Source organism: Rhinoraja longicauda, chromosome 15 (assembly GCF_053455715.1).
Source record: "Rhinoraja longicauda isolate Sanriku21f chromosome 15, sRhiLon1.1, whole genome shotgun sequence".
NCBI classification, from domain to species: Eukaryota; Metazoa; Chordata; class Chondrichthyes; order Rajiformes; family Arhynchobatidae; genus Rhinoraja; species Rhinoraja longicauda.
This window is the reverse complement of record NC_135967.1, coordinates 17,119,691-17,133,688: the sequence shown is the minus strand read 5'-3', so window position 1 is coordinate 17,133,688 and position 13,998 is coordinate 17,119,691. Positions and strand designations below refer to the sequence as shown.

General features: G+C 41.2%; 1 protein-coding gene across 1 annotated transcript; it reads left to right on the top strand.

Moving 5' to 3' along the window:
* The first annotated feature begins 4,294 nt into the window (after positions 1–4,294).
* On the top strand, positions 4,295–12,922 carry taf9 (TAF9 RNA polymerase II, TATA box binding protein (TBP)-associated factor). The gene is made up of 7 exons (XM_078411935.1): positions 4,295–4,621; positions 7,289–7,370; positions 9,152–9,288; positions 9,363–9,497; positions 9,583–9,667; positions 11,209–11,319; positions 12,006–12,922. The coding sequence occupies exons 1-7, from the start codon at positions 4,586–4,588 to the stop codon at positions 12,179–12,181; spliced, it is 762 nt and encodes a 253-aa protein (XP_078268061.1). The 5' UTR covers positions 4,295–4,585; the 3' UTR covers positions 12,182–12,922.
* The last annotated feature ends 1,076 nt before the right edge of the window (positions 12,923–13,998 follow it).

Sequence of the window (13,998 nt, the reverse complement as noted above, 5' to 3'; positions counted from 1 at the left end):
GGTACACCACGAGTCACAGTTCACTAGTCCAAAAAACAACCTTCTAGTAATGCTCTCTGCTTCCTTGCATGAAGCTAATTCTGTATCAGGCAGCTAGCTCTCCCTGGATATCATGCGATCTAACCTCCTACCATGCGGAACTTTATTGGAGGCATTGTTGAAGTTCATATAGAAAACATCTATGGCCTTGCCCTCATCAGTCATTTCCGTTACTTTTTCAAAAAACTCAATCAAATTCATGAGATGTGATCTGTGTTGAAATGCAAAATATCTTTGCCAAAACATTCAACAAAAAAACGTTTAGGTGATAATTATTTTATTAGAGTTTATTTCACAAAAACAGAGTGCAGAAGGAACTCGGCAAGCCATGTAGCATAGCATCTGTGGAAGGAAATGGACAAACAACGTTTCACATCAGGAGCTTGTTTAAATAAAGTAGAGGGGAGAAAGCTGGGGGAGAGAGTTGAGCGGGATGAATTAATGAGTGAATCTTTATTATCACACTAGACCAAGTGGACCCATTGGGCCCAAACCTGCATTGGTGCAGCACCCTCTCCCCCCACACTCACCTCCCCTCTCCCCTCCCCCCCTCCCCCTCCGTCCCCCTCAATCCCCCTTATCTTCCCTCCTCCCCCCCTCCCTACCTAAGAGATAGATTTAAACTTTAAAATGTGAATAACTTTATAAATATAACACCGATTTCAATGAAACTTCTTCCATTAGCACCAAAGGGACGACAGCGAGTAAGGTGAGCCTAAAATTGTCACGCTATTGTGTACTTTTTTGGCTGTAGTTCAGGAACAAACAACCTAACAAACGAGAGTTTTAGTATATAGATGTGATATGTCACAGTGAGATTCTTTGTTGTGACAAAGAATCCCCCAGCTTTCTCCCCTCTACTTTATTTGTCCATTTCCTTCCACAGGTATGCAAAGAGTCGCCACATAAAGGGCGCAGACAAAGTTACAAAGCATTCCATTTTAATATAAATTATTCCATTTGAGGTCCCTCTTATTTCTCGGCGGTCCCCCCTCGCCCGGTCCCCCTTTGTTCTTGGCAGCACACCAGACCTCCAGCATGGCCCGTAGCAAGACGTAGCAAGTGATAGGTAAGGAACAATGATTGGCAAATGGGTGGACATAGTTACCAAGGCAAGAGGTGAAGTGGAGACAAAAGGGTGCATTTATGGAATCTGATAAAAGAAGATAGGTACTGAAATATAGAACCAGAGGGACGGATAGTGGGTGGAAAGGAACATGGGTTGGAAGTTGAAAATGGGGAGAAATAGGAAATACAATCTAAAAAATTGAAACACTTCTACCTCGCTGATCATAAGCAAAGGGGCACCTCAGGGCTGTATGATCAGTCCCCTGCTCTACTCTCTCTCTATACCCATGATTGTGTAGCCAGGTACCAGCATTGTTGGACACATAACAATGAGTCAGAGTACATGAGGAAAATCACTATCTAATTCAATGGTACCAGAACAACAATCGTGCTCTTACTGTTAACAAAACCCTGGAGATGATTGTTGACTTAAGAAAGGGAAAGCTCAGGATCCAGGTACCTGTCTTCATTGGCAGGATGGCAGTGGAGAGTCAATATTTTCCATTCTTGGGTGTGCATATCTCTGGAGATCTATCCTAGGTCCAACATATTGATACAATCACAAAGAAAACTCATCAATGCTTCTATTTCCTCAGAAGTTTGTGGAGATGACAATTAAGCACTCTTGTTCTCTAGGAATGATCCTGCTTTTTCTCTTCTAATGAGTCACGGGCAATAATACTAACCATATACATATTATCAGATATGCATCCATTTCAATTTGCAGCAGGATAATTGACAAATTTAAAATTCATGGGCATAGAAACAGAAGTCAACGTTTTGTGTCAAAGATCTTGATCAAAATTGGAAAAGTGAGATTTCAGTATAAACTTACAGAGATGGACAAAGAGAACAGAGAGTGGGTCGGAGAATTAAATTGGCAGGTGACCTATTCACCTGTGATGCCACTGTCAGGGAACTATATACCTGTACTCCAAGACCCCATAAGGTGCCATACTGTGGCGACATTTTGCCAGCAGTACAACTGCAAAGGATCAAATATAACAGTTCTGAACCTATTTGGATTAAAGAAATAGCACAAATCATGCTGCAACTGACAAGCTGCTCGTCCATTTAAATGGATTAGCACTACTGTGCTTTCCCGACAGTAACAGAGTAACCGATCGTAAGGGATTCCCTGGTGTCATGGCAGTTTGCAAGTAAAGCTGAATCCGTGGTCTACAATGTCCCTCACCCACCATTCAAAATGAAGTTGAGGAGAAGGCTGTTTTATCAAAGAGTGATAAAGAAATGTTGTGTGTTCTATGTCAGAGAAATGGCTCACTCCCAGCTCCCCAGACTCAGCCCCCCAGCTTTAAGTTTTCTCCATTCACCACTTGGACCAAACGGAGGCAATGGGGAAAGGGAGAGGCAGTTCCTGGGCATGCACATCTTTTGACATCTGTCCGAGACCCAGCACTATGATGCAATCATAAAGAAAGCTCATCGATGTCTCAACTTTCTTAGAAAACTGAAGAGATTTGGTATGTGAACAAATACTTTCTTGAACTTCTACAAGTGTATGGTAGGGAGCATATTGACTGGTTGCGTTATAGCAACTCGAACACAGGAGATGAGAAAAAGAGGCGGACACTGACCTCCCTAACATAGAAGGGACCTATAAGAGATGCTGCCTCCAAAGAGGCAGCCAGCATCATCAGGGACACGCATAAACCTGACCACGCTCTCACTTCACTCCTGTCACGGAGAAGTCGGAAAACTGACGTCCAGGTTCAGAAATAGCTTCTTCCCATAAACCTTCAGGTTATTAAACACAACATAAACTAAACTGAACTGCCACCTGTCTTGGTTGCACTACATTAGATGTTTTATATTAGATATCATAACAAGAGGAGTTGCGTATAGGAGCAAAGAGGTCCTTCTGCAGTTGTACAGGGCCCTAGTGAGACCGCACCTGGAGTACTGCGTGTAGTTTTGGTCTCCAAATTTGAGGAAGGATATTCTTACTATTGAGGGCATGCAGTGTAGGCTCACTAGGTTAATTCCCGGAATGGCGGGACTGTCGTATGTTGAAAGACTGGAGCGACTTGGCTTGTATACACTGGAATTTAAAAGGATGAGAGGGGATCTTATTGAAACATATAAGATTATTAAGGGATTGGACTCGTTAGAGGCAGGAAACATGTTCCCAATGTTGGGGAAGTCCAGAACCAGGGGCCACAGTTTAAGTATAAGGGGTAGGCTATTTAGAACGGAGATGAGGAAAAACCTTTTCAGTCAGAGAGTTGTAAATCTGTGGAATTCTCTGCCTCAGAAGACAGTGGAGGCCAATTCTCTGGATGCTTTCAAGAGAGAGCTAGATAGCGCTCTTAAAGATAGCGGAGTCAGGGGGGTATGGGGAGAAGGCAGGAACGGGGTACTGATTGTGAATGATCAGCCATGATCACATTGAATGGTGGTGCTGGCTTGAAGGGCCGAATGGCCTACACCTACACCTATTGTCTATTTATTGAACTTTTGTTTTTTTGGATTATGTTATCTATTGAGTAGTGCATTTACAAATCTGTACCGCGGCTGCAAGTAAGAATTTCATTGTTCTGTTTCGATACATATGACAATTAAACATTCTTGACTCTTACTGTATAATATTCCCCAGGGAACCAGTGCGGACATAATGTACCCTTCCTCTGATCTCGTGAAGTGAGCACTTCAGGCTTAGTTTATTTTATGTCCGAATTTTCATTCAAATGTCATTCAAATTTTCGCTATCTGCTGTTCTTCGCTCAACTTAAAATAAATGGATATGTTTTAGTTAGTTTTAGTTAAGGTTATTGTCACCTGTGCCGAGGTACAGTGAAAAGCTTTTGTGTTATGCTAACCAGTCAGTGGAAAGACTACACATAATTACAGTCAGCTATCCACAGCGTACATGATAAGGGAATAACGTCATGTGCAAGATAAAGCCAGGAAAGTCAGATCAAAGATAGTACGAGGATTAACATCTCCATTCAAATATTCAACTGGTAGCAACGTACTGTTTGAATTTCAAACATACTCCAACCTTGAACGTGAAAAAACCGCTACCGAATGAATGTCGAGGAAGGACCAGAAGATGCTGGTTTACACCGCAGATGGACACAAAATGCTGGAGTAACAACGGGACAGGCAGCATCTCCGTAAAAGAAGCAATGGGTGGGTGGGTGATGTTTTGGGTCGAGACCCTTCTTGAGACTAAAGTCTCCTTCAGTCTGAAGAAGGGTTCCGACCCGAAACGTCACCCATTCCTCCTCTCCAGAGAAGCTGCCTGTCCCGCTGAGTTACGTCAGCATTTTGTGTTTATATTATATTATAGTTGTACGAGACCTCGGTGTGTCCACGGTGCTCTGCTCCCTCGGTGGGTGAAGCAGCGCCACCAGGGGCCGGGCCTCGGCCTCGGCCTCGGCCTCTCGTGTCTTTGGGCCGCTCCGGGAACGGGAAGCGAGGCATCGCGCTGGCGGAAGTGAAGTGACAGGAAAAGATGGCGGCGCCGAAGAGTGTTCCACGGGATGCGCAGGTACGGGTTTGAGCCCCTCAAAGGTGTCCTCGACGCCTGGCTTACTTACTTACTGCTGCGAATGATCGGTGTTCCGACACGCTGTAGCGTTCGCGGAATCGCGTTCCTGTTCGACAGAGAGAAGGAAAAGCCGAGTTGGAAACAACAGATTCTCACAGGCTGCCTGCCAGCAGTTACTTGTGGGAAAGGAGCGCGAAGCCAGACCCGACAGCAACCTATTAATGTTTTGCAAAGGGTGTCTGACTGTGTAGTGTTTCGTGAGACGCAGTCCCCCCCCCCCCCCTAGACTACGTGAAGTTTCTGGGAAAGGTTTAAGATCAGACGAATCAGTGCTCCAGTGGTGAGTTCCCAAGTAGCGGTGGGGTTCGCGCTTGTAAAATTGTTTCGAGAACTCATGGCCTATAGTTTATCGGCAGCAACACCAATAAATGCAAACAACGTGGTGATTTGGACCTGCCAAGCTTGCAGCAGGATCAAAAACGCAAAAGAACGAAGATCACGATTTTCACCGGAATATATTTTTTTTAGTTCACATGACTAATGAATAGTCTCCATCTATGGATGGTGAGAAAAGAGAGTGAGGATACATATAAAGCAGGTAGCGTTGGTGGAGCTGGACTGCTGTTTAAACTCTGGTCTTTTTGGAAAGTTTTTGTAGGCTTTCTAATCATGGCCTGTACATTCTCATACAATTTCTTGATATAAACCTCAGCATCAGTGCCAATTCCTCAGGCACACCAATCATACGCCTCCAGTCCAAAAAACAATCTTCTCCCTCTGAGGTGTGAGGATGCAATTGGTCAGGCCCTGAGGATTTATCGACATTAACATGCTTTAACACCGCCAATAGCTCCTCTTTGTTAATTTGTATCTGGTCCAAGACATCACAACTCATTTCTCTTCATTCCTTAGCTTCCATGATCAACTTCATAGTTCTTAAAAATCTCACTCATCACCCAGGCAGAAGGGATCAGTTTAATGTGTCAACGTTTTCAGCAGAGACATCTGGGGCTGAAGGGCTATAATGTTCTACGTAAATTCCCCATAGGTGACGAGTAGATTTTGAGGGAAATTGATGAGAATGTGGAGGGAATAGGTTACAGAGAAAAATAATTGGATTGCCCTGTGAATTGGCATAGACTCATCATGTCAAAATGATCTCTTATGTGTGAGAAAATGTGGAGGATATATCTCACATTGCAGAAAGGGTAAAATACCAGGAACTGGAAGGTGCAGGGTGTTGGCAACGGTGGTGGACGGTGGACAAAGGGTAGGTAAGGAGAACCGGGGGTCCCTCAAGGTCAGCTGCAGGAGGTGTCCATTTAAATACAAGTGCAAAACAACAGAATGGTGAAAGACAGTACTGCAAAATCAGAGTAGTGGAAAATAATTTTAAAATCTAACAATAGAATAAAATACAGTTAAGAGTGAGAGTATATGGCAGCATATCGCCGGGAATGGGGTGTTAAAGAGGTGATTGATTCAGGAGTCAGATTACAGTGAGGAAGAAACTTTGCTTAAGTTTGGGGCATCTGAGCTTTCAAGCTGCTGTATCTTCTTCCAGAAAGTAAAAGAGAGAAAAGGGAATGGCCAGTGGGACCATTGGTACTTCCTGCCTTCCTGATAAAACTTACCACGAAAGTGGACTGGGAAGGAAGGAAATCATAAACATAGGCCAGTACAACACTGGAACAAGACCTTTAGCCTACAATGACTGCTGAACATATTGTTAAACTAATTCCCTCTGGCTGCACATGATCTGTATCCCACCATTCCCTATATATCCATGTGCCTATTCAATGATTCTGTAATGCCACTATCGTATCTGCTTCCATCACCATCCTTGGCAGCACGTTCTAGGCCCCCACCACTCTGTAAAACAAATGTACCCCTCATTTATTTCAAACGTTCCTCTCACCTTAATGCTGTGCTCTTTAATTTTTGACATTTCCACCCTAAAAGAAAAACTGACTATCCGATTTCTAACTGTCAAAATGTTATATGCTTTTGGAATGCCAGCAGCCCCACCAGTCTTGGGTGTGCCTGTATCAATGGCTTCTCTCACAGGCATAAGATCAGCCTTCCTGTGGCTGAATCCACAGAAAACAACTGGTCCGAATAGAGTCCCTGGCTGCATCCCCAGGACCTGAGCGACTCAGCTAGCAGAGGGCATCTTTAACCTCTCACTACTCAACTTCAATAAGTGCTAAGAGTCCTGCATGTCTTTGGAATGTGTAGGAAACTAGAGTAACTATGGGATCCCATGCTATCAAAGTGGAAAATAAGCCAAGTCCACACAAAGGTATCAGACGATCGGATTAAACCCAGGTTGCCGGAACAGTGATCATCTAGGTCTCAGAGACATTCAGCATCTAAATGGATCCTTCAACCCAGTGCGACTGCACCGAGCATTGACCACCAATAAAAATGTAACTGCTTATGTGGACAGTGATTCCTTTGCACACAATTAATTTATTTTTTGTTTGCAGTAGCAAACTCAGCAAGGTTTCTATTTTGAGAATATTAGTTTTATTAATCAAATTTGTTGATTTCTGACAATTTGGGATTTAACAAAACAAAGTGGTACACTTCAAGATACTAAAAAATATTCCGTAATTATAATTAAGGGGCAACTCTCATGTTTATATTTCTTTTTTTTTCCTGTAGGTTATGGCTCAGATTCTAAAGGATATGGGGATCACAGAATATGAACCAAGAGTTATTAATCAAATGTTGGAATTTACTTATCGTAAGTAAACACATAAGGCATGATTTTCAGAACCTGGAGAAGAACAAGAGTGGGATACTTGGATAAGAAATGTGAATGGAATTTAAGTAGACGCTGCAGTAGAAAAAAATCGAGTTTTCCTGATTGATAGGCAGACTGTCAGGTATATGGAGTGGGGCAGATGCAGGTAATTTAATAGCACTTGCAATGAGGGGTTAACATATTGTTGAAATTGTAAGGAAATGTTGACGTATGGACAATAAATAGAATATGGCAATGTATTGGATGTCACTTGAGGCTTTTGCAGGAATCAGACAATTGGAGAATATTTAGATCTGACATCACATTATCCTCTGAAAATGTTGCCATCTCCAACAGGATCCCACCACCTGTCACATCTTCCCATTTCCCCCCCTATCGGCTTTCCCGGCAGAGACGGTTCCCTCCGCAACTCCGTTTCATCCATCCCTTCCCACCCAAGCCAACCCCTCTCCAGGAGCTTTCCCCTGTAACCGCAGGAGATGCAACACATGTCCTTATACCTCCTCCCTCGACTCCATCCAGGGACTATGACATTCCTTTTAGGTGAGGCAGAGGTCACTTGCACCTTCTCCAATCTCATTTACAGTTCTCAGTGTGGGCTCATATATATTGGCGAGACCAAGCGCATACTGGGCAATCATTTCGCTGAACACCTAAGCAGAGTCTGGCTTGGTTGCCAAACATTTTAACTCCCCTTCCCATTGCAATACTTGCCTTTCTGTCCTGGGCTTCCTCCAATATCAGAGTGAGGCCACGCGCATATCAGTACCTCATATTTTCCTTGGGTAGCTTACAACCCAGTGGTATGAACGTGATTTTCTCCGATTTCAGTAACCCCTGCATTCCCTTCCTCCCTCACCCTCTTCTTACCAGTTCCACTGTTCACACCTCTGTCGACATTCATTATCACCATTTCCCAGCCAACAATGGGCCATTATGGGCCCTCCTTGTTCATCTATTGTGGGCCCTGATTTGTTCTGGCCTTTTTCTACCTCCAGTCCGTTCCCCCCCCCCCCTTTCAGTCTGAAGAAGGGCTCTTACCCAAAACGTCACCCTTCTTTCTTCTCTAGACGTGCTCCAGCACTTTGTATCTGTCTTTGGTATGAACAGTTAATTCTCTTATTTTAAGTAACTTCTAATTACACTCCCCCCCCCCCCCCCCCCCCCCCCCCCCCCGGCCCCCTTCCTCCACCCTAATTGTTTTACCAGCAGTCCCCGCATATTAACAATACCCAACACACCAGGGACAATTTTACATTTATACCCAAGCAGGTCACGGGGAGAACGTACTTACTCCGTACAGACAAGCACCCATAGTTGGAATCGAACCTGGGACTCTGGAGCAGGAAGGCTGTAGCTCTACTGCTATGCCACCGTGCTGCCCTTATGCCACAATGGGTGCCCCAGACACAGCCCTACCTGAGGTCATTTGTTGTCGGCCCTGATTGGTCCTGGTTTTTTCTCACCTCCAGCACTTCACCCCCACCTCCTTACTTTCAGTCTGAAGGAAGGTCCTGACCTGAAATGTCACCCATCCTTTTTCTCCAGAGATGCTGCCTGATCTGCTGAGTTACTCCAGCACTCTATCAACCTCTATTAAAGATTGGAGTTGTTTGGTTTTTCTTATTTTAGTCCCTCAGTCATTTCACCCTCTAATGCCCCTTCCTTAGAGGGTGAGTGTTTGTGATAGGATGTTTGTGAGTGTGATCACTCTGTTACAAGATGGGAAAATATAATTTGGATATTTCTGTACTTTTCAGGGTATGTTACCACAATATTGGAAGATGCTAAAATTTATTCTAGTCATGCTAAAAAGGCAAGTGTTGATGCCGATGATGTCAGGTTGGCTATTCAGTGTCGAATGGACCATTCATTTACATCTCCTCCTCCTAGAGATGTAAGTATTAATAATTAAAAGGATTTTGTTTATGATAAGTAGCACTACCCTAACTTAAATTTTCACACCTCTAGTTTCTGCTGGAGATTTCTCGACAGAAGAATCAAAACCCACTACCATTGATAAAACCATATGCTGGACCCAGGCTACCTCCAGATAGATACTGTCTAACCGCACCGAACTACAAATTGAAGTCACTACACAAGAAGGTATGAATCAATGTGGCATCTTTAGAGTTGATACTAACTCAGTTTTGCACATCTGAACTAATTTTATATTTCCCTAACATTGAAGTTGGCATCATCTGCTGGAAGAATAACTGTACCAAGATTAAGTGTTGGAGCTTGTGTAACCAGTCGACCCAGCACACCGACTTTGGGTAAGTTGCAGTTTTACAGATACTAATACATTTTTGATGCTGCATGCTTACAAATGGAAGTAAGAATGATTGTTATATTTAAAACATTGTACAAAACAGGGAATTCCCCACAACATTCCCCAGCAATTGTAATCGCATTGCGTATTGTCACTGTGTCATGGTCCTTGTTCTTTACACTTTAGAGACACAGAGTGAAACAGGCCCTTCGGTCCATCCAGGTCCGTGCTGACCAGCAAGCGCCTGTACACTAGCATTATTCTACAAACTAGGGACAATTTACAGAAGCCAATTAATCTACAAACCTGTATGTCTTTGGACTGTGGGAGGAAGCCAGAGCACACAGTACAGGGAGAATATACAAATTCTGTACAGTCAGCTCCTTTAGTCAGTATCGAATCCAGGTCTCTGGTACTGTAAGGCAGCAACTTTACTGCTGCTCGCCTGTGCCATTCTGGTATTCCTTATTTATAAAGGTGACCAAAGGAGTGTCCCAACCTGAAATCTCGCCTGTCCATTCAACCACAGCTGCATGGCTCGCTGAGTACCTCAAACTTTGTGCTTTACACAAAAATAACTAATGCACTCTTGAGGTTGTTTATTTCATAGATGATGCAATCCAATCCCTTTATAGAGAGAAGGGACGAGACAAATGATCAGTCCATGACTGGGTTGAGTTTGGTACATTGTTGGCATGATTGTATGGATTTTCCTCTGGCGCACAAATTTCCGCCCACTGCCACAGATATGCTGGTTGATTAATTGGTGACTAAACTACCCATTGAGTGGAAGAAAATTGGGATGAGGTGAGTCGGGAAGAAGGAAGTTGTTGGGGACGTGAGAGAAAAATTAGAATCAGTGCAGGTGGGTTTTTGATGGATGATGTGGATGCAGTTGGCCAAATGGCCTATTCATAAGTTGTATGACTTTTGACTGATGGTATGTTCTTAAAATAATATTATTCATAAAAATATTAAAGTTGCAGATAACGGAAATTTAAAATATAACAGAAAATCCTGGAAAAACTCCGCAGGTCATGCTGGTCTAGAAAAAATAAATAGTTAACATTTCAGGCCTGAGACGCTTCAGCTGATGATGGTAATTAGAATACAGGTGGCAGTTCCCAAGTAGTTGTTTTACTTTTTGAGTTTGATGAATAACCATTCATTTCCCAGAAGGCCGGTGCACCCTTTCAACAGTTTGATAGCTTTTGGGCCTGAGCCCTCGGCTATATTTATAATATCCCTTAAAATTATAGATATGGGGGAGGACTTTTTTTTAATAGGATTATATAATTGCTGCATTTAACACGAGTTTATTTCTACCCAATTTAAAATGATGCACATGGTTGACATGCATCAAGCATGGCTACTAATGTGTCTACAAATTGGTACAGACTACACCATCATGAACTGTTTAGAACAAGGAAGGACTTCAAATATTATGAACAAACTTCAATTTTTACATTTTGAAGTAGCGTCTACTTCCTCAGAATGTTGAGTAAATTTCTATATATTTCAAATGTATTAAATTTGCTATTGCAGGTACACAATCACAAACATTGGCAGTTACAGCAAAAGTTGGAACGCCTGCATCATTAGCTGGACAGAGGTTTACAGTACAGATCCCTTCTTCACAAGCTACTGTTAAGCCAGGTAAAATTGAAATCTTAAATTACGGAAATGCTCTTTTAATAACAGGCAGTGCTAAATATAATGAATAATTTAATGTATTAATGCTGCTGCTACATAGCACCAGCGGCCTGCTACTGACCTCAAGTGCTGTTTGTATGGAGTTTGCATATTTTTCCTGTGACCACTTAACTTTCCTTCGGACGTTCTGGTTTCTTCTCATACCAAATACATCTTGTAAGGAGAAGTGGTGGAGTTGATGGGCATCTGGGAGAATAAGTTACAAGTAAGGGGAGGGGTGGGAATGATGGTAATGCTTTATGATCCACCATCAACTCGCTGAACTGAATGGCCTCCCATATAATAAGTAAATATAAAAATAAACCATACAGAAAATAAATGCATTATATTTATTTGGGGTCTGGGAATAATCAGGACTTGTATTTTTCTACTTCCCACTTTATTGTTAAAAGAATTTGCATTATTCTACTACATTGACATTCTTTATATATTTCAGTTTACTTTAAGCATTGTAGTTCAGTGACACCAGTGACCCAACAATACATAGTAAATCCAAGTAAGGGCCTATTTCCACACTATATCTCTAAACTAGACTATATTGTAAAATTAATGAATTTGTTTCTTTGCTTTGGTTTTGTAAATATGCTTTTTGGATAGATTCTTCAACGATCGCACACTTTATCTTGCAGCTACTGGGATCTCTTCAACAACTTCAGTCCAAAATGTGCTGATAAATCCATCTCTGATTGGATCCAAAAATATTCTTATCACAACTAACATGGTCTCAAACCCGAGTAGCACCACTGAGTTAATAAACCCATTGAAACGGAAACATGAAGATGATGATGACTATGATGCCTCCTAAAAGTGGACATAACCCATCTTTCAAAAAAAATTTCAAGATATAGCCAATATTTTGACACACTCAGTTGCTCAAGGTGATCTGCCAAGGTCAGTTTGGGGTTGCTAGCATTAATTCCAGTTTGGAAAGGCTGAGGGGTATGTACAGTAATGCTAAGCGAATGCAGTTCATCTGGCTTGTGTATAAATTAAAATATGGTATGGATGTTACTACTGTTTAAATTAAATAAATGTGCCATTGCAGTACCATCATTAGTTCAAGTCTCGGTTCACTACTTGCCATTAGCTCATTTTGAAATTGTTCTATTTTTGTAGTCATTTCTGTGTTTAAATTATTTTTTATGTGGGAAGTTTCCCACATTTAACTTTATTATTCCTATGCTTTGATTTTTGATTATTTGTTCTTTTTGTTTGTGCAATTTACCATTATCTACATTTTTATGTCCAAAAAGTTTAATAATTGGCAATATTGCAACTATCGAATTCACTTTTGTCTACTCTGTAAAGTAAGTTTGCGTTTTCTGCAATTTTACAGAATTATTTGCTCGTTCTAGTTGTATTGTGATTATTATTATTTTCCAGTGAAACATTCTTTGTCAACAAACATTTGGTGTATCATCTTTACTTGGAAAAGCAATTTGTATTCCAAACTATATCTGATGTCGTGTTTTATTACTTAACAGAGGGTAGTTTCATATAACTTTACAATTATTTTTGTTTTTTTATTAAAGGCTACTTTGCTGTTCATTGGGTAGTCATTTTTATATAAAAGGAAATTATACTCTTTCAACTTAATTTTTTGCCAACTTAAGGTGAATTTTACATAACAGTTCTGTTTTAAATTTCTTTTGTTTTAGAGATTTAACTCTGATGTTTAAAACAGTCTCAAAATTTAAGGAATAATTATTTTGAAATTGAGATAGTGAAAATAGCTGAGCATGACCCGTGAACAGATGTCAGTGGCTCATACTTGGGTGTCCCAGTGTTGTAATCCCATTAAAATTATTTCAGCAAAACTTCCTTATTAATGTTGATACCTTGAATATGCAACTGAAATTATTATTTTGTCTTAATCATGAACAATGCAAAAATCCTTACCAATCCTTACAATATTTCCACAAAACTATTAAAGCAAAAAGATATCAGCAGACTTTAATTATTTAAATTGCAGGAATATCCAAAAAATATACAATATATTGTGCATTTCTCTCCTATGAAAAGCAGCCAATTGTTGAACTGATATCTATCTATATATATATATATATATATATATATATATATCTCTATATTACTAAAACTCGGTTTGTTTGTGTGTATATGTTTATGTGTGTACCATGCCCTCTACACAGCCAAAACGGTACACAACAATAGACAATAGGTGCAGGAGTAGGCCATTTGTCCCCTCGAGCCAGCACCACCATTCAATGTGATCATTCTCAATCAGTACCCCGTTCCTGCCTTCTCCCCATACCCTCCTCATAGGGGAGGGTTGCTGCACCAATGCAGGAGGTTTGGACCCAACGGGTCTCGTGTTTTATCAAAGTCGTTTTTGTTTTCCAATCTAAAATGTTATTTCATGATGTGCAGCAAAATCCCATAATGCATTACTTTGTTTGAAATGCAACAAAGGTTTGAACATTCCCATAGACCAGATCTAGATTTTTCTTTTGTCTATCTTGTTCCAAATAAAAGCCACCCTGAAAGTGTTCCATTCAATTTTCTGATAGACAAAAGTATTAAATCCAAATTACTGCAATGTTGCAGACATGTGGACAAGTGATTACTTTTTTTAATTTATTGATTTATTGCTTCTCTGCAACT

Excerpts from the sequence above, each read along its gene's own strand:
- taf9 (XM_078411935.1), top strand. The coding sequence starts at position 4,586 with ATGGCGGCGCCGAAGAGTGTTCCACGGGATGCGCAG. Across the intron at positions 7,371-9,151 it reads AATGTTGGAATTTACTTATC|GGTATGTTACCACAATATTG; the intron begins GTAAGTAAACAC and ends TGTACTTTTCAG. Across the intron at positions 11,320-12,005 it reads ACAAGCTACTGTTAAGCCAG|CTACTGGGATCTCTTCAACA; the intron begins GTAAAATTGAAA and ends TTTATCTTGCAG.